This window comes from Panulirus ornatus, chromosome 48 (genome assembly GCF_036320965.1).
Source record: "Panulirus ornatus isolate Po-2019 chromosome 48, ASM3632096v1, whole genome shotgun sequence".
Classification (NCBI taxonomy): Eukaryota; Metazoa; Arthropoda; class Malacostraca; order Decapoda; family Palinuridae; genus Panulirus; species Panulirus ornatus.
Window position 1 is genome coordinate 22876665 of NC_092271.1, and position 20758 is coordinate 22897422.

A 20758-nucleotide genomic window follows, 5' to 3' on the forward strand; every position below is an offset into this window, starting at 1 on the left:
CAATCAACTCGCTGCCGTTCGTCGGCTGACTTTAATGTATATGCATATGCCATGCTGTTCTTAATTGTTCCCTAGCGCAGAGTCTTGCAACTCCTTTTTCTCTGTTATGTGTACACTGCTTTCTCAAGATTAAGCTAGAATATTATAATATTTCTCTCTCTCTCTCTCTCTCTCTCTCTCTCTCTCTCTCTCTCTCTCTCTCTCTCTCTCTCTCTCTCTCTCTCTCTCATATATATATATATATATATATATATATATATATATATATATATATATATATATATATATATATATACGTGAGTGTATGTAACACAGCATACATGTATATGACAGGACAGTAAAATGAACTTCGTAGATTTTTTGATAAAAGTCAACAATCGCTGGCCTTCGTAAATACCTACGTCTCTCGTGGTAAACAAAGGTGTATATCCAAAAGTTTATAGCTTTTAATTGGTTACGATGTCGTAAGTTAGTTTTTTTTTTTTTGGCTGGCGTAGCCCAGATAATCGCAACTCCACCTGAGCTATCCAAACTTACTTTGAATATTCGAGGACGCTTGATTGTCATATGTTAATGTTAACTGGTTCTCTTTTTTTTTTCTTTTTTTATTTACACAAACTTAACGCGCACTAGCATAAGCACTGGTAAATATTTTTAAGTACTTAGATCCATGACTATCTGTAAAGTAATTGGGGACAAACAAAAGAGTATCAGTCGTTAGAATGTCAATATGATTTACTTTTATCCAAAAAAAGAAAAAGTTAAATGTCGAGCTTCTTGTAGACCCCTTTACCCACCTGGTGGAAAGACTGCTCCGGGGCTAAGGTAACTCACCAGGTGGTGTGGGGGGGAAAAAACCGGGTCAGTGTAAACTGCTGGTAATGTAAATCCCCTATCCAAAGAACCCAGAGGACGGAAAGACCTCCCTAGTCCGTGAAGGATAAAGTTACTTGCTGGGTGAAAACACTCCTCCGGGGTAAAGTGATCGAGTGGGTTACACGATCCCGTAGGGTGGAAAGACACCGCCGGGGATAAAATGACCCACTATTATCAAGCAGAAAGATCCCTTTCCCCACCAGGGGCGAAGTATAGCCCGTTGGGTGGAAAGATCTCTTTCGGGCCAAACTTTTCCGCCTGGTGGAAAGACCCCACCCCCCTCACCCTTCCGGCCCGGAGTGACACGCAGGGTGGAAAGATCGCTCTTGGCCAGAGTAATTAACAAGGTGGAAGGAACCCCATGAGGTTCTAAATGCCGGAGGGTGCTTTCCACCCGGAGAATCGCGTTATCCCGGAGGATTCTTTCGAAAATATGCAGCTCCACTTTCAGACCACATCCGTTCAAGCAAGAGGATGCTCTTATTTCTCTTTGGTACTCTAAGAGAAGCAAAACATTCCTATGAATATATCAGTTCTTATATATATATATATATATATATATATATATATATATATATATATATATATATATATATATAAACTGGACATCAGTGACTTGGTAAATGTTATAACGTTCTGTTTTTGAGATGTAAAGTACGTTTGTTTATATATATATATATATATATATATATATATATATATATATATATATATATATATATATGACGAGAGAGAGAGAGAGGGGGGGGGGGGGAGCTTGTCAGGGACCACTTCGTCTGCTCTCCTCATCTCTCACCCTTCGTGCGGGAGTACATGCAGTTTACCCTTCAGCATAACTTGGGTCATAACCCGATACCTCTGAGTGACAGACTTGTAATAATGTAACCAGTCGGTCTGCGTTACCTAATGAATCGAATGTCATAAGACCCATAACTCTGATTTAGGTTTTGTTATAATAAAAGGTTTAACTAGGAACTGACCTGACCCTGCATCGTAATTTTGAGAAAAATTCAACCCGTGACATTGATGCCTTACATATTTATTTTTTTTTCTAAGTATCGAACGAATTGAATGGCCCATTAAGACTAATTCTGATTCTATGTTTCATAAAGTTATTCAACCTGCTTACAGTCCCAGTAACTTTGCTACGTGCAGGCGACAGTGAGCATCCTTCTCCTGTCTCGTTTTACACGCTTGCATTTCTCACCTTAGCGAACAGACATCAGGAACAGACGGACCCGCTGAGCTTGTGTCAATCGTGTGTATAGCACTCCAGTGAGATATCACCTAACATATGAACAAGTCATATGAAGTATTTGAGTATAGATTTAAGGATGATTTTTCGCGTCGCCACCATCTGTTTGGAAATTTATGAAGAATTTCATTGGTTTAAAACGCATCTGTTCTTCAGTATCGATTACCATTTTTTTCTGGCCTTGTTCACAGTGACAGATTGGGCCTGCAGGAAACATTGCGTTGTTGTCGATGTGATCCCTTCAGAGCTCCACTTGAACTGCTAGAATATTGGAACACTGGCTCTCATAAACAACATGACATCAGTAACGATGTGCACCCGAAACCTTTTCTCATAGGAATCTTTTTTTCTTTTTTTTTTTTGAGTTGTGTTTCGTCCATCTGTTATTGTAGGAGTGAAAGAGTGAGATAGATGAAGTAGATATTCGAGGATTTTTTATTCTCTTTTTCATAACACCGTTGTGTACTCTCGTTGATATTAGTCATATTCTTTTTGCGGGTACTGTCGCAGGTGTTTTCGTCACCGTGCCTTTTCTCATTTTTACCATTTCTTGTTGGACATTACAGTCGCTGATGTAAAGATGGTTGTCATTATACCTCCGTGCGCAGTACGATTGACTTTTGTGAATTAAGAGAGATTGTTGATACAAGGTAGCATCCATACCGGATCGTGTGACTCGGAAGTTCGTGTTTTACACATGGCACAATACATTCAACATGCAGACATGCAAATAAGTGATATCTAGAGTGTAATTAATGCCGTGTTCCAGTAACCCGGTTTGCCCTGGGCGTATTAATTAATGGTGTCCTCTGGTATATTGCTGTGCGAACTAGGCTTTCTCGCATCCACCCCGCTTGGCTAGGCTTGGCGAGTGAGTTGCTCCCGTCTGGGGGTCGTCTGCATAATGCCTGGCTGTTCTTGCACTGGCATTATTCTAGTTGTATCATTTCTCTTGCATCATTCCAGTTGTATTCTCTTCATTCTGTCATTAGCGGTAAGTGAAAGTAAGACGTGGTGCTTCTTTTCGTAAACTGAATGCGCTCGACCAATCTCCATGTAAGATGTTCCGTACTTCATAAGCCCATTGAACTCGACGGTATGACCCTTGGAACCACGACGGTACGGCCATTGAGAACGATGGTACGATCCTTGAGCACGACTTTAGGGCCCTTGACCACGACGGCACTACGTCATGACCCTTGGGCACGAGGGGAACGATCCTTATGTACGATGACGCGGCCTCTTGACCTGCCCCAAAGGGATGGATCAAGTCAAAAGACTACACCGTCATATCCAACTGGTTCGATATCGCATTGCTTAAATTTTAGGCTGTATCATTTTTCATACTTATTTCTTCTTCACTTTATCAATGAATACACTAAACTAACCTTCATTCAGGAGTGTATATCATCTCTAAACATATTATCAAACATTTCGTCTACCAATAGTATCTAATTTTCCTGTTCAAGACTCATTCCTGTGTGCTGCAGTATTACTGTATTACCCTGTTAGCAGCGTGTTCTGAGATTGTCCGCCTTCACCCAGTGACATTAATTACACCAACGGGTTGATACTCATGTGGTGCTCTAGGACTTTGAAAAAGAAATACTTTAGAAGTATTCATGTAATGAATATCGGGTTGGCATCCGTCACACATGTAGGTGGAATTTCAGTTTTCTCAAAAGACAGCATTCAAGGATATGTCTCGCTCTTATCTGTCTACTTCATTTTGATAAGCGTTGAACACCTGACCATGATCTTCGTTTTCAAGACTTTTTTGATCACATTACGTGGAGGTTCGAAATGCAGTTCGTGTTATATGCACGAAAGAACTGTTGTCACGTTTGTTACAGTATGTTCAGTATTTATGTTTTAGCGATACTTGATTGACACTCTTAAAACTGTAGCATTAATTTGCTGATTTATTAAAGCGGTAAGATCATGACAAGTAATAGCGAATTCTCACTAGTAGTCACATTAATTGCACAGATTTTTCTCTATATTGTTTCTTCATCATCTGCAGATCAGTCCCTGGTTGTGATGAATGTTTTCTGCTTTTTTGTTTGTTGTATGAGATCTTTGTGCGTTTCTGTCTATCTTTTATGTATATTTGTGTTTGCGCGCGTTTATGTATTGTTGTGTATCCCTTTGCAAGTTATATATATATATATATATATATATATATATATATATATATATATATATATATATATATATATATATATATACACACGCCTGTGCGTGCACGCGTAGGTGTCATGCGGATGGCATAGCACGTTCCTGAGCAAATCCCTTGATGGTTTCATCGGGTAATCTTATTTCAAAATAGAGTAACAGATTTTCTGGATCCATCCCGCATGGCAAGTCTCAAAGCGTTTCCGTTTCATTCCGGTGATACTTACTTCCCTGAAACGATGGAGATTAATCCGGGACTTTAATAAACAAAAACGATAGAATTTCATATACGAATTCCCTTCATAATACCATTTTGAGTTTATCCCGGATTAAAAGCAGGGGATTTTACGGCGCGCTGGCAGCCCTTTCAGAGCCCAGGCGCAGACCCCACCTGTCCCACAGTTTGCTCTGGCCAAAATATAATCTGGACGGGAAATCCCTTAATCGGATTATAAAACAAATCGCAAGAACGATTTAGACCAATGAAAGTTCGAATTACTCTTAATGTTTACTTACTGTTGTTGTACGTACACTCCTTTGGAAATATGGCTCATAGAACGACCCAGAGTTTGACGTACATATGTAAATTTTTGGCAGAGTACGTTTGTAATTTTTGCGAAGGGAGGGGATATTGTTAAGGCCTTCCAAGTAGCTATTCATGTCGTTACTAGATATTTATATTCTCCACAAGACTATCTGTGATGTATCAAATGCATTGAATGACATGTATCTGTTTGTGATCGTGAAGTGCACGATTGGTCTTTCTGCGTGTTTTTAGTTGTGTTTATGTTTTATATTCCCGTTTCACTCCATGTGCCGGTGTATTTGTGTGTGTGTGTGTGTGTGTCTGGTTTGTTGGCTGGAATGTTTGTTTGTGCTCACTTATTTTGTGTGCATGTATGTTTGTATGGATGTAGTTCGCGCACGTGTGTGTCTATTTCTGTGATCACGTGCATACCTTGTTACACGTGTTACACGTTTTTGTACGCGACGAATGATTGATTAGTCAGGATTTTCATTGTATATGCGATAACTCGAAGGTAAGGTGCCTGAAGACTGGCGGAATGGGTGTTTAGTGCTTTTGTATCAAGGCAAAGGGTACAAAAGTATATGTACCAGTTACTGAGGTTAGACCTGTTGAGTATACGTGGTAGTGTGTATCGTGATTAAGAGAGAGAGAGAGAGAGAGAGAGAGAGAGAGAGAGAGAGAGAGAGATGTAGCATGCACATGGCTTTATACTGGGGATTAGCTGTGAGGCTTCGGTAGTGGAGGGTGTGTATAGACCAGATATTTCGTCTGAAGACTTTGTGAGAAATACTGGAGAAGGTGATGAATTTATGTGTGGTTTTTATGGAACTGGTGAAAGTCTGTGCTAGGGTTTATAGAGATGTTTTGTGAAGGGTGCTACGAATGTATTGTGTGGAAGATAGTTGATGCAGTAGGGAGTTTTTATCGAGAGAGGCACATATGCCAGCTGGGAGGGAGGACGGTGAGTGTTTCCAAATGGGGATGGGTCTGCTTCAAGAGGGTGTAATGTCGCCTTGGCTGTTTGATCGGTTTTTAGATTGGGTGGTGAGAGAGGTAAAAGTGAGGGTCTTACATGAAAAGGAGTGCGTATACAATTCGCTGGAGGTAGGGAGACCAATTGAGGCCATTTTTCGTCAGGCAGGTAGTAACGGTAATATACCTCCCTGGTTGGTGGCTGCCTACCAACCACTACTAAAAGAAGATTGAAGAATTAACATACAAAAAAAAAAAATTGTGCTGCTCATATACATATAGCAAACCATTTGTTGGTCTTACCAAGAAAAATGCATTTGAATAATCATATTACAGTGGTTCCAGGCTTAAGGAAAAGGAAATGAAATACACTTCAATCATTGTATGTTTTGATTATATAACATTTCACATTATTGTGCTAAAAAGCTCTATAGAGTGATTTTACTATATAGTCGGTCAGTTTCGGAGAAACAGTTTTCTTAATCTCATATAAGGACCTCCTGTTTTTATCAAAAGCTATAATTGGCACAGCCTTCAGCAATCATCTTAGGTCATAACCAAGTTAAATATGATAAGTGGTACATTCAAGAAGCAAAATATAGTTTCATATTGCAAAACAAGAGAAGCACATTTTAATTAGTGGAAGAATGACTGGCAAATCAAAATGATAACACATAAAATGACATCTTTTTCACCATATAAATAAATAGAATACATATTTATTGCTTTACACATTCATGTAAGTTTTTCATAAACCTAATGCTCAAACATTTGAAATTCAGAGTAAAAGTCAACTTGTTGATCATTAATCACTACTTTTTGTTTATCTATGTCCTGAGTATTATTGTCCAGTAATTGCAAGTATTATCACTGAACACCTTTTGGAACACAGATAAGCATCTTTGTATTACATCCTAGTGATGCTGTGTGGTATTTAAAAAGAAAACTTGCAGTAAACCTCTGATATTTGAAATCATAATTAAACAATGAATAAATAAAATGTGACAAATCAGCGTGTTGAAAGTGGCAGAATGACAACGTTTGCCTCCACTCATTTGTTATTGTCAGGCTCTTTGTACATTAATGATTTAGTATTCATCTGAACAGATTTGTACAAAATTACATTTTCAGTCTGGTTCAGTTAATAATTAGAAAAATTCAAAGCATTGCAATGCTTTAAAAGGCTTCTTGAAAATATATATATAAAACAACTCATATCCATCAAAAATCTAATCCTCATATTTCTGGTGTTGTTAATGTATATTTACGTTTTACCACACAGTAGTTATTTTACTTACCAGCTGGTTGGTCCAAGAATTCACAGCTAGCATAAATACTCTGCCTTAAGTCTATAGAGTTAAAATATCCCTGAAAGCTTTCTTCCTTACATTCTTAATAACTGCAGTTGATGTGCACTATGCACAAAGCCTTCATATGCAGACTTTTAATATACAACATATTATCTTTTGAGTTATATAATTCCTATAAAATATCATAGCTTAGGTATACAAATTATTTAAGTTATCCTTAATAAAATTTCTTTAAATACAACAAATAATACAATAGGTTTTCAAATGAATTTATTTCCTGCTACCTACTAAATAATTTTATTCGACCATGTATCAACATTAATATCTGTAAGGCTCATAAAAGACTGTAATTAAACCCCAAGACATGAAATTCAGGAAACCTGTAGTTTCTCTTTTCTGTATCATGTGCAGCTTTTTGATACTCAAAGTAGACAAGTATATGCCGAACCCTGCCTTACTATATTGACTACCATATACTTCCATGGCTCATGACTATGAAAACCCAATAGCAATACTCATGAACATGCTGAAAACCTCTGTTCCTTTCAATATATTAAAGGTGAAATAATGCTCTTTGTTAGTACAGTGAGTGTAAAGAATATGATTGTTACCTCAGTAATTTTACACAAAAGATAAAGAAGGTTGAAAACCACAAAAGATGAAATATTGAGGGAAGGGTCAGCAAATGAAATTAAAGAAACACCAAATTGCAATCTTTGAAACATAGTGTAGTCTAAGAATATCCAACAGTACATATTAGCAACTATTCTGTGATATTGCTTATGAAATTTTTGAAGAATCAGTGGGGTGGAGGATAAACCCTTTGAATCTCATTTGAGAATATAAAACTTGCATGGGCAAGCAATGGCAGGTGATCTGCTGTAAGCAAACCTGTAATTACAGCTCTTCATTACTTTCCCAAATTCAGCAACTCGAAGGCTCGTATATAATTTTGAACAACAACTGCGAACCCACCAGTTGTTTGCCATCTTTTATATTCTCCTTTCATAGTACTAACTTGAGTAGTGTTGAGTGCTAAGATAGATAAGCAGATGAAAATAAGAACTCAAAAAGCTGCCCATTACAAGAAAAATCAAACAGATCCATAAAGCTAATGAAGAAAGAAATGAAACAGTATTTGCCTACTGAGGAACAGGGTATTCATAGTCATCCATCTTCAGTACAGTTTATCAAATGCACATCTTAGTGTGTACACATCAGCCTTAGTGAGATAAATGACACAAGCAGTGACACAAAGCACTGCTTGAATCATATCTCCTGATGTCATAAGCAGCATTTCTGCTCAACACAAAGTAATTACTGAGTGCATTCCATTTTTTAGAACTGCCTTTTTACAGTGATCATTACAGGTTTTCATCTGCTCTCTGAAATGTTGATTATACTGTTTGCTCAATTACCTTCTAGTTATGTAACAACCATATCTCAAATAAATAAAAAGGAGAATGGGTTGAGAGGGGGAAGACAGTGAGAAGCCAGATGAACATTTCAAGTGAGCCAAACTGTCCCCTTTAGTTGCATACATATGTGTTTTTGAGTTTACATATGCATGTGATTGAGTGTGATGTAAAGGGGCATGTAAATGAGCTGCATGTGAATATATAATGTGTGTACATGCATGAGTGCATGTGCCATAACACACACATGGATGTACACATATCCAGTATACATCAGCACAAACATGAACATACAAAGTGGGTATACTGTAACTTGCCTACCATCTCCCTCCATCTCTGTCATTTTCTTCCTTTCTTTCCTAGATCCCCTCTTAAACTCACTTCACCTCAGATGTGAGGCACATATAAGTTATACCTGAAAAAACATCAAAGAATTGATTGCAGCATGGTAACACAGATATGTCAAGGTTTTTCTCTAAAATAAATTTGTATATCATGCACTCAAAAATTTGAACTTTATTAATAGTGCTTTCACTCGAGATGTTTATTACTTGAACATTTTACATGTAATGGATTGAACGATATGTGGTCTTACTTGCATCAGTGCAGAACTACTTAAGGAATTGTGGTCTTACTTGCATCAATGCAGAACTACTTAAGGAATAGCTTTGTATGCTAAAACATCATTAGTTAAACTGACCAAGCTTGAGATACTTCTAAATGCAACATTTGCAGTTAATACACTCAGTAACTGAAGCAGTGAATTAGCTTATCCAGTGAATAAACTACACAGCCTCTGCAAAGAAAGTCTCATTTCAAGCATAGAGCAAGAAACTTGTTGAATACATCCTTTTATCCTTAAATCTAGCAAAAGAATATGTCAGCAATTGAATGTGAATATAAAACTGAACAAGACTTGTATGTCATTCATTCCTTAGTCATATTGAAAGAGAAATCTCACCTCATATTTGTTGATTGTAAAAAGAACTTGTTAACATCTATAATTCTCGTCTCTCCAATATCCTGAAACAGACGAAGAATGGCCCATCCACTCATGTACACTTATATATACATAAATGCTCGTACACACCCATATACATACAACTTTGGTGATATAACCTTGCTAGAGCTGACTTTTCACTTGCAGTATAATCAAAAGCAAGCAGAGTCCAGCAACCCACATCGTCATTCATTAGCACATGCACGTAACAACCATATCACTACCAAGTCAATAAGTCATTGTGATGGATTATTCAGCATTTGTTTGAAGTACTGTTGCTGGGGCCCTTACATTTGGAAAAAGTATGCAAACGATTATGGAATGAAATGTGGGAACACGACTCTTGGTGCTACTTTACTCTAAAAGTGGAAAGGAGCACAGCTAACACAGATGTATTTTACTTTCACTATTATTTTGAACTAATAGCATATTGAATAGAGGCTATTCCTGCATAATGTGTCCTGCTCAAAGTAGTTTCATTTTAAAGAAGTTGCAATATTAGGGAACATTTAGTTAATATAGTTCCTAATCTGGTTTAAAACTGTTATTTGATGTCCATAGGTTACTCTGGAGCACTGGGCTCCCAGGAGATTAGCAGTGCCAGCCATGAGTCACCATGTGGTGATGTAAATTTGCTTGTAGTGACAGTTATTGTGATTCCTTTCTGTAGTACTCCATCCCACTCATGTAAAGTTTGTGATATGCATTGATTGATAAAGAATGCAGAGGTGCAAACACAAAGAGAAAGATCACTAGTTTTGAAATGAAGCTGAATGTCTTATTACACTTTTAGGTAGCCATAAAAGCAACCAACTTTGCCATAACCTTTTATCTAGTGTTATTTGTGGGAACAAGAACAAAAACTGAGTACTCACTCTGTGATGCCTTTCTACTTCTGGATTATCGTATAGTTATAATGCTGATGCTAACAGGAGATATCTCAATAGTTTGCAAGACATTATTAAAGCTGGCAACACCATGTATTGAGTGTTGAATGATGGTGAATTTCATTGTTTTGGAAATACATGCCAAAGAAACCCCTTATATCCACAGAACAGGAGATGGCTGAGGGATTTAAAGTTGCTGATACTACCATCCTCTTCAGGCTGGTAATGCTAAAGGAGACTTTAAGCTTAAGCCATTACTAGTTTTATCATTTGGAAGCACCATGGGCTATAAATGGCTACAGCAGAATCCATCTCCTTGTGATTTGGCACACTTACAAAAAGGCGTGGATACCTATGAGTATTTTTTAAGTGTTTCTTGATGTATTTCTGCCCAACTGCCAAAATATACTGTACCAAGAACATTATTCATCCTCAGTTATGCCACATTCCATTCAGCAAATTTAAATGTTAAAACAAGGAAGGGTTGAGTCTCTTCCCAAGAAGACAGGTTGTTGATTCAGTCAAGGTGTTGTTTTTGCACTTTAGGCTTATTGATTAAGAACCTTTGCACATCTCATTAGCAAAACCAAAAATAATAAATAAGAGACTTCTGATGACAAATTACCAACATGAATATGATACAAAACATTTCTTATTCTTAAGAGGAAGTTACACTCACCACAATGAAAGATGTCAGGAAAAACCTCTGGCCTGAATGTGTCCAAGGCTTTGATGGTTTCAAGGAGACACTTCCAAATATTCAGAAGGTCCTGGGCCTTGCCAAAGATCATGACTTTGAAGAAGTCCAGGACTCTGGTGTTCTAGATAAATTGAAGTTTCATGTGAAAGACCTTGAACAACAGTGAGCTGAATCAGGAGAGGATGAGTGTGAATACAATCTTTGTCATTTAACTATGAAGAAGTTGTCTGTATCTTTCATGCTTTTGGAAGTACTTCAGAGATCATAATAGAACATGATCCATGCTAAGATCACAGCCTTAACATTTGTACATGAGGCAACAATTCATTCCAGACCTATAGAGAATCCTATGAACAGGAACACACTTGCTTAACATAGTACTTTTCTGGGAAAGTATCTTGTGCCTTAAGCGGGGAATTCCATATATTAGAATTAATTCACTGAACACTAAGGCAGTATATAAAATTGGTATGGTGCATAACATTGTAAAAGCATTTAACTCAGCAGAATCTACAAATAGAATATGGCAGTTTGATACATATCATATTTAGCACCCAGCAATGCATTACAAACTTTCCAGTGACTGCTTACTGCACAGTGTTTGGAATATAGTGACCATGCAAGGGCATAGGAACAGCTGACGGAGTTGTCACTGATGCTCTACATATTTCAGTCATATTTGCAGCATCAAGCACCAAAAGATAGGCTTTCTTTTCATCTTGTGAATCAACACACTGCAACATAATGACTCCATCATCTTCATTCTGAAAAGAAAAAAATTATGAATTAATCACCTGAAAATAGCCTACTGTACCATCACCTTGTAATCTATAACATTTTTTTATATGCTAGTACTAAACATATTTTCAACAGAGAATATCAAGAAGATTCTTATACATGTGATGTTATTAATCAGCTCCTAGAAATGTTTCCGTGCTCTGTCTGCTTGCAGTTATGTGAGTGAAAAGTCACCTTTAGCAAAGCCTTATCGCTGGAAGTACAGTCTCATCAAAAAACTCACTACAAAGGAGTCTACTTATCCTTGCTACTGAAAGTAGTAGAGCCTTGGGCTGCAGGAACCTTCAGAAAGGTCTTGGATGACAGCAGGAATCTTTCATGGAAATTGGATCTGGTGTGATTATAAGGAAAACTATACATATATTTCACTCTTGTTCACCATTTCCCATGTTAGTGAAGTAGTGCCAGGAACAGCAATAGAAATGGCCCCATTTTCTTATATCCATTCTCTAGCTGTTGTATAAGATGCACCACAATTACATCCCCCTTACCACAAGCAAGCCCTGTATAATATATATATTATTTATTACCCAGAACCCATTTCAGAAAGGTTCCTGTTGTTAATGGTGGAGGTGCCCTGAGGTTATGTATAACAATATAAGCATGAAAAAATAGGCATTATTGGACTACTGGCTTTTGTTTACACCACTGGTGAAATATCATCAAAAGTATATCTAGTAAGTATCAGACTCTCAGAAAAAAGATATGTCTCTATCACATGCTTACCACAGCATCAGGTTTTGCTATAAACTCTGGTGCAGCACAATATATCTTTTCTTCTGAGAATGTGAAAGTTTCTCCCGAAGAAACACTCAGTTTCATCACCTGTTAGAAGAAATACGGAAAAAATACATATTTATTGTAAAATTAACTCCTTGCTGTACCTAGTATAATAAAAACATGTTTAAGAGAACAGCATAAAATCTCAGTACAGTAATACCTCTGTTATCCAGAATGCTTAAGGAATCGGCCAATTTGGATAACAAAATTTTCATTTATTCAAATTTCTTTTGTTATAAACTACAGAAATGATATTTTTTTAAGTATTTTACATATTTGTAAATGTTTCATATAGAATACAAATTCATTCACATAAGCAAATAAGCTCTGCTAAATGCTATAATCTTATGCTGCTGGTAGTTTTAAATAGTCAGCATGCTGATGTTGAAGTCCTTCATAAGTGCTGCCTTGGACTCGCCCTTAGCTAGCTTCTTACATAACTCCATTTTCTTTTTAAGGTTCAAAACTTTTTCTTGTGCTTTTTGTGAGATACAGATGTCTCCAAGGATTGTCAGGCAATTGCTGACAACACTTGAAAAGAGTCATTGTCCATAGTATTTATCTAGGTACTCAAAATTTATGAATGTGCACAACCAGCACACAGCATTGCACGAGAAAGAGCATGGGATATGGTAAATAATCACCAGCACCATAAAACACCGGGTGGTGAGTACACTAATCGTTGTGGTGCAGCACAAATGCAATCTGAAATATTTTTACATTATTTTTCAACTTTTATTTTTGGACAATCAAAGGTTGCTGACCAAAATTGAAAAACATATGTTGTTTTGAATGTTTTGCTGTCTTGAATTTAGATAACAGAGGTTTTACTATACTTCGAAAATTTATCATCTAAATGATAATATGCTAACTCAAAACTAGTCTTATATTTGTTGGATGAATTTGATTTCAGTGAGTATCAGAAAAAAACACTTTCACAATTTTCACAAAAGCTAAACTGGAAAGGGATGAAGCATGAGGTTTATAGATGAAAACAACAAAAATATTTAACAGTTATCAAAGTTACAAGGAGAGAGAGCGAGCAATTATGTTGACAAAAGAGGTACAACATATACAAAACTGGCTAACTTAGACCCTTTAGGTAATAAACAACCAATACCCCCTATATTGTGCTCAAGAGCCAGGACAAACTGTTTTCAATCATTTGCCCATAAAACCATAATGTAAACTCAGGACTAACAGCCATTTTAAAATAGAGACAAGCTTGTAAGAGTACACTGTCCAGTACCTTCTCTTAAAGTTTCTAGTTCTTTTAACAGAAAAATCAGAAAAAAGAAATAATTACTAACATGACATAAAAGAAATATACTCTACACAGTTGCTAGAGTACTTACAAAACCTGAATCTCCTCCATTAGGATCTGGTCCCATGGCCCAAATAAACTGGTGCTTTGAGGCCTTCATCTTTGGGTTAATGCATGGATTTTCAATGGGGATCTCCGAAAGTTTCTCGCTCTGAAGTACAATCTGGAAAAAATTACCGTGTTATCAATTAGTGGTTATTACATAAAATCTTGCATTGGACCAAACATTTGTTGGGGTAGTGAGGGTTTTCTGCTCCTTATGGTAATTGCAGGTCCATCTGTAGTGTGTGTGTGTGTGTGGGCAGCCACCAACCAAGGAGGTATATTACTGGTACTACCTTCCTGGGTGTTGGTAGGATTAGTATGGGTGCATAGTATACCAGAACTTCAGTGGTTGTAAAGCTGCAGTCCTCTGATCTAATTAGTTACCTTTCTTTCTGCCTTGCCCACATGTGGACTGCTGGCATTCTGTCCACAACCATACAATCTCTCCTTGTCATAAATAACACCTGACACCACATTATTATTATTATTATTATTATTATTATTATTATTATAGTTAGGAGGGTAAAGGTAATTGAAGCCCTAATCAAGGCCAGTTATTACAATATTTTCTTCAACATTTAATTTTTAATACATTAAACTTTCAGATTATTTCATAAAATCAATTCTCTTTCCCAAAAATCAAAGCCAGCTGATATTCCCACTGGTTGAAAAGTAAATCATTCATGATAAAATATTACAACCAAACATAAGTCTCATACCTCTTGGCCAGACCATGAAGCTGTGCAAGATGTGTCTGGCAGTGTGATCAGTTTCTCCTTTCCTTTAGTATTGACTGGAATAACAAATCTGTGCATCGTTGACTTGAAGGAATCCAAGTAATCCTGGGTGTTCTTCCCTCGCTGCTCCTGTAAAGTCACGAAATCCCTATAGATAGGTTTATTTCCGTATTCATGCCCCATTTATTTTTCACAGTTGTCTTCACTGGACCCAAATAGAGTGATGTCATGATTCATGACTTTCTCTCATCTCTTCATGACAAAGGTTCTTGTCATAACAAAGTCATGTCATAAAGGGGAGAAAGACAAATTATTTAGAACAGATGTATACAAATTATTTTGAACAGATGTATAAGCATTTTGTATATGTTTATGGTGTATATAAGGAAAAGATATTAAGTCTCTCCCTATAACTTAGGGTTAATTAAAGAATTCACCCTTTCATACAGTACAAGGCTTTCATAACTTTGCCAGTAACATATGGGACATGCTTTTAGTAGTTTTTTTTAGCAATTTTGACAGCATGTTAACAGGGTTCCTGTGGTAATCATAAGTTGCTAATGGTTATAATACATTTACCCATATAGAAGGAAACAATACCATTCATAAATTATAATCTTCTAGACATAAGGAAAACATCGAATGCTGTCACTCAAGCTTTATGATGTATTTACCGTTTGTAACATAAAAGTGGTAATAGAAAATTATAATTTACCTTTGGGCACTAAGGACTCAATCCCCAGTCCTACCACATGGCAAGCCAATATGCTAACTACTGGACAACGAGGTAGGACCAGTGATGAATTGTTAGCACCCAAAGGTGTCCAATGCATATTAGAGATGTATTGTGTAAGAAATGCGGTATATTACTAGATTGTATTGAAAATATTGGGGAGTAATGTAAACAAGCTGAGAGCATACAATAGTTACAGTGCCCTTGAAAATACATAAAATATCTTAATATTTACTGCACAAATGTCCCCTTTTTTCTACCAGACCACTTCTTAGAACTAACAACATATTAAGTTGATTTTAGTGTGTTTTTCAATTGTTTTGAAACTTTCAGTATGTTGTACTCTCCTAGTTGTGTACACAAGTAATATGGTCTATCACAGGTCTTTACACATGACTTGTTTGTCAGTAGGCTGAATATAAATAGTTTCACAATGCCTGTTATCCCATTCACTCAGGGTGATTTGTAACTGCTTCCACAATGTTTAAGTGAAATTATATTTTGGTTAATTTTTTCATTGTTTTATAATTAAGTTATATTCAATATTTTCTAAAGGTTATTTTACAAAAATTCAGACTAAATTTTTTGTTTGCTCATTGTGCGACTATGGCCTCACAGAATGGGTCAAATACCAAATATTCAGTACTGTATTTCAGGATAGTGATACTTACCAAGGCAGATGCTGTCAGTAGCCTGTTCTGACATAGAGGACTAACTGTTACATAATGTTTAGCCATGTGCCCTGTAGAACTTAGCATTACTGTATGTACTGTGTGTATAACAACTTGAGAATACAAAGTTGCAGGAAGATGATTCTTTCAGGTTACAAAATATTTATCATGGAATGAATACAGGGCTGTAGTGGCCTCCTATTATCCTCCACAGAGCTTATTACGGCTCCTTGCATGTAAATAGAATTGCACTTATCAGTTTGTTAGCAAGCTCAAAGTATGTTAATTGGCTAATTGGATTCTACATGGGTACCATAGGAAAGAAGATATGAGCTAATGGTGTACATGCACATTTGGATACGGCTATTTTTACTCATCCAACATTAGTTAGTGAATCATTAAACCATTTCATCATACAGGATGTTGTGATGTATTAAGGTAGCAATAACATTTTATTAGAGCATGTACAAAATTCTACAATGAATATGTAAAAATGCAATTCTCCAACAGGATTTGCTCACCTCGAGTCTTTACATGTTTGTTGTCCAGTGGGTTACAGGGCTTTCAGTAGACTTTAAGGTAACTGGTGCCCTGCTTTAAAAATTTAGTTGGCAACAGCAATTTCATGATTTAAAAGTGTATCTGTGTAAGGATTGATTTACTTCAAAAGAAGTGTCAGGTATTGCATGATAATGAAATTACTGGAGTAGCTTCAGTGTTTCAACTCTTGATCAAGAGATAATGTACATTTTCTCTTTATACTGAAAATAGTTCCTGTTATTCTTATGAAAAGCATATAATTATGGCCAAAGATTACTGGATAAGAGTGAATGACTGAAATGGACTTTTCTTCCCTAAGTTTCTTTTCTTACTATGATTTCTCGCTTAAATAATGGTTACTGGCCTGTGACTGTCCAGCTAATTTCATGATCAAACTTGAAAGCAGTGAAGTACACCAACTTTTCTTTTGGGGGGAGAGGGCAGCAAAAAGGCAACACCTCCACAAGCATACATCTCTAGTAATATCTCAAACCTTGATGTAAGATACCCCAAAGACATGGCATAAAATGGTAAGCACTGCCAAAGTTACAGAGGAGGATTCCTTAACAGCAATCATGCTTTGACTTGTGGAAGTACCTCATCTGATCTTGTGCCTTGGAAAAGAATATTATTTGATTTTAGAGAGGTACAGACTTTACATGATGAACCTTAATGAAACTAAAGTACTGTTGTGAAAATATAACAACTTACTCTGAGTGTATTAATAAACATATTGTGTAAGATAGATGAGTTCTTGTAAGTTGGTATGTCAAGTACAACATGTTCACCATCTTCATATGCATTGGCTACATGCATGAAGAAGAAAGGATCTGTAACATATCTTGTTTTTACTTGCTTCCATGTCTTTCTATCGATAATGTGAATGAGCACCTGAAAAATAAAATGGAAATATAGCGAGCAACATTAGAATTTTCATACCAAAGAACTGTCAAAATTTAGTTAAAATTATCAGTTTCAATGTTGCACCAAATGAAAAATACTGCAGATTAACACTAACTCAATAACCCAAGTGTATTTATCATTCAGAGAAATTATACACTATACTTAATGAAACAGTCTGGCTTTCATCTTCAAGACAGTTGTGCAGAATAACAATTTAAAACAGAATTGAAAGGAAAAATCTGGAACACTTGAAATTAATGTTACTAAGGTGGTTTATGATAAGAGAAAATAAATGATGTATTGAGTGAAGAAAAAAATACCACAATAATGAAAATGGAAGTACAGCAAGATGATCAGTTCAAGGCTCTTGCAGATACGATTCCTATAAATGTAATCAACAATATAAAGACTTTCAGGCAACTTATGTTTGTCCTCTGTTCTACTTAGCTGCACACTTTTCTTGCATTTTAATTATTTACCCAGACTGTTTTCTCAGTTATTACCTGGCTGAAGTGTTTAATCACCTCTGCTTCCTGCAGTGTTTACCTATCAGTATTTTGGCAAACTTGGATTTCATAGCTGTGCATTAGAAGTGGAGGCTATCCTTTATCACATAGCCTTCTTGTAGCCATGATATTTACCTTCTTCTACCATAATTCAGTGGTTAAGTACATGGTGTACTAAAAAGGAAGATATCTTAAAAGTCCAGTAACTTGAGAAAATATAAATGAAACTATATGAGATTAGATATGAAAGTGAATGCCTTTTTGAAAGGCATGGATTTGATATGCATAATGAGGGAGAGCAGACACAGGGTGGTACAAAAATGTTTGACTTTACTACCACCGTATCAAACCAACTTCCTTACTTTTGTAAAGAGCCATGAAGAGGTATACATATTTCATTCTGCAGTTAACATGGAACAGCCAGTCATCAGACTACCACTTCTGAAGGCACAATACTTTGAAATTCACATGAATTTATGTCTAGCACAGCTGGAAGAAAGTATGTCACGATAAAGTGATTCTGTGTAACTCACGATATTTTGAATGTTTCTCAACCTCCATACAGTCATGTAGGCAGATGACCTGGTCCAAGACTTTTGTGAGTTCCCAGTACAGGGATGCATTCTTTATACCCAAATTAGCATGATGATATTTGTTTCTGAGACTACCTCGATGAAAAATGTTCTTTCAACAACACTTTCTTTTAACGATTTTATAATGCAAGCTCCTTTTAGGTTGAAGCACATTTTCAGAACCTTACTGATTTCCACAGATGAAAATTTTTTTCTCTCCTCTCCTGTTTCCCTTTGATTAAAAAATTCTGTCTTCCTACCTCCTTACTTGCACTTTACCTTAGTGCACCTTCTCAGGTAGCCCCCGTTCTTTTCGCATAGTTTAAAGTTGTGATGTAAGGAAGTTTTACTTCTAGTCATATGTATTGGTATGTAGCCTGAGCAGTTGGATGAATGTGTCACCTTGCCTTGTATGCAGATAAAGGGAACATATGGATAGCTAGATGAAGAAAACTGATATACATACTAAATGCTTGGAAGAAGAAAAATTTCCAAGTCACTTACTGGTTCATCATGCCATTTAAGCCCATCGATGAAAGGTGCATTGCTTACTATATCACTCAAGAGCTCTGAGAGAGAAACGGCTAATGGCTGTTCAATTATCACGGCATAATTTTCAGTCATAGCCATAGAATGTATATATGCTGGTGACAGTCGCCATCTTGCTGGAACAGAGGCCACAATCTTGCCCTGTTTTAGATTACCTGTAAATTTTGAATGTATATTTTACTGCAATATTAAGCAAAGTAAAAGTTTTTAAACTTTGCTCAGACCTCACTGTATATATAACAAAAAATCTCATTGAGAGTTTGCTTGCAACTGTTTCCACAAAACAATTGGTAGTTTGTTCAAGTACAAGATTTTCGCTTCAAATATGCATACATTCTAAGTTCCTTTTTTTTTTATCACTTGTATTTGCTTACTTTTTAAAGTAACCTGAATTGTTAATACCTCAATAAAAACTTACACTTAATGAATCTCAGTTCTCAGTGAATGTAACTACATAGTTATGTATCAAGTACAATTTCCATTTTTTCTTCTGTACTGTTGACAATACTGAGACAAAGTTGTTAAGAGTTAGTAAATAGATTATGAAAGAAAAGGTCAGGAAATCAATGAAAATAAAAACAATGTTGTAGTATCCAAGTGAAGCATAATGTTACAGAGCTTTATACTAAACAGGATGATCAGACTTAATTAAGAATGATTTATTTCATAATCAAGAACAAAGAAGGGCCAGTATCTTTAAAAAGGCTTTAACTTGCAACCCTTGATAATGTTTAGCATGTTTACTATTGGCTAGCTTTATCTTCCCAAAGCATTCCCCCTTCTTCCTTAGGATCCATGTTTTAACTTACCAAGCCACAAGCCACAGTTTTGTCAACCAATATGTACTATTCACATAGCAATGAAGTAAACCTTGATTTATATTCTCACATAAAGTGAAGAATCATATCTGTATTAGCACTTAACTGAACTTACTGTATACTCATCATTGTATACCAGAGAGATTCTTTGAATAACTGAAGAGTCACATGATTTTCTACTTGTTTATATTCATTCTATAAACTTCATATTTTTACTTATTTTTCTTTTATCTATAATTGACCAAGGGCCCCTTTCTTGAAGGGGTCCTGGTGTTACTCCAGGACCCCTCATCCAGGAGTTTCAAGGTTACAGTACTTCCAATAGCATGGAAATGTTGGACTTCTTTGGATTGAGAAGATGAAAAATCCTTGCCAAATGTGAATTTACACATGCAGTTTAACCACAAACATGCAGATACATATACACCCTTCATATTTTTAAGATCATGCAGACATCATCGATTATTAAAGATGTTTTGTACTTACCATCAAGAGGATACCTAAGAATGCTGTATTTGGGTCCAGTCACACCCACACCTTGACCAACAGTGTACACTCCATCACTAGCAACTATGGGATGGGGGCTTTGTGTCATCAACCCATATCTCTTGTTTACATTTACCTAAATGTACAGAAAGATTTAAATTTCTGCTTGGATTAATA

The 20758-nt window shown here is 36.2% G+C and overlaps 1 protein-coding gene across 1 annotated transcript in view; it reads right to left on the bottom strand.

Moving 5' to 3' along the window:
• Window positions 1-6179: 6179 nt before the first annotated feature.
• Window positions 6180-20758, bottom strand: part of LOC139763827 (carotenoid isomerooxygenase-like) — a 28514-nt gene continuing 13935 nt past the window's right edge. The window contains exons 6-12 of the mRNA XM_071690143.1: window positions 20582-20717; window positions 19233-19432; window positions 17459-17638; window positions 14786-14932; window positions 14053-14184; window positions 12644-12742; window positions 6180-11883 (exon numbers count right to left, since the gene is read on the bottom strand). Of these exons, the coding sequence (XP_071546244.1) occupies window positions 11707-11883; window positions 12644-12742; window positions 14053-14184; window positions 14786-14932; window positions 17459-17638; window positions 19233-19432; window positions 20582-20717 (1071 nt within the window). The 3' untranslated portion in view covers window positions 6180-11706. The remainder of the gene's footprint in view (window positions 11884-12643; window positions 12743-14052; window positions 14185-14785; window positions 14933-17458; window positions 17639-19232; window positions 19433-20581; window positions 20718-20758) is intronic.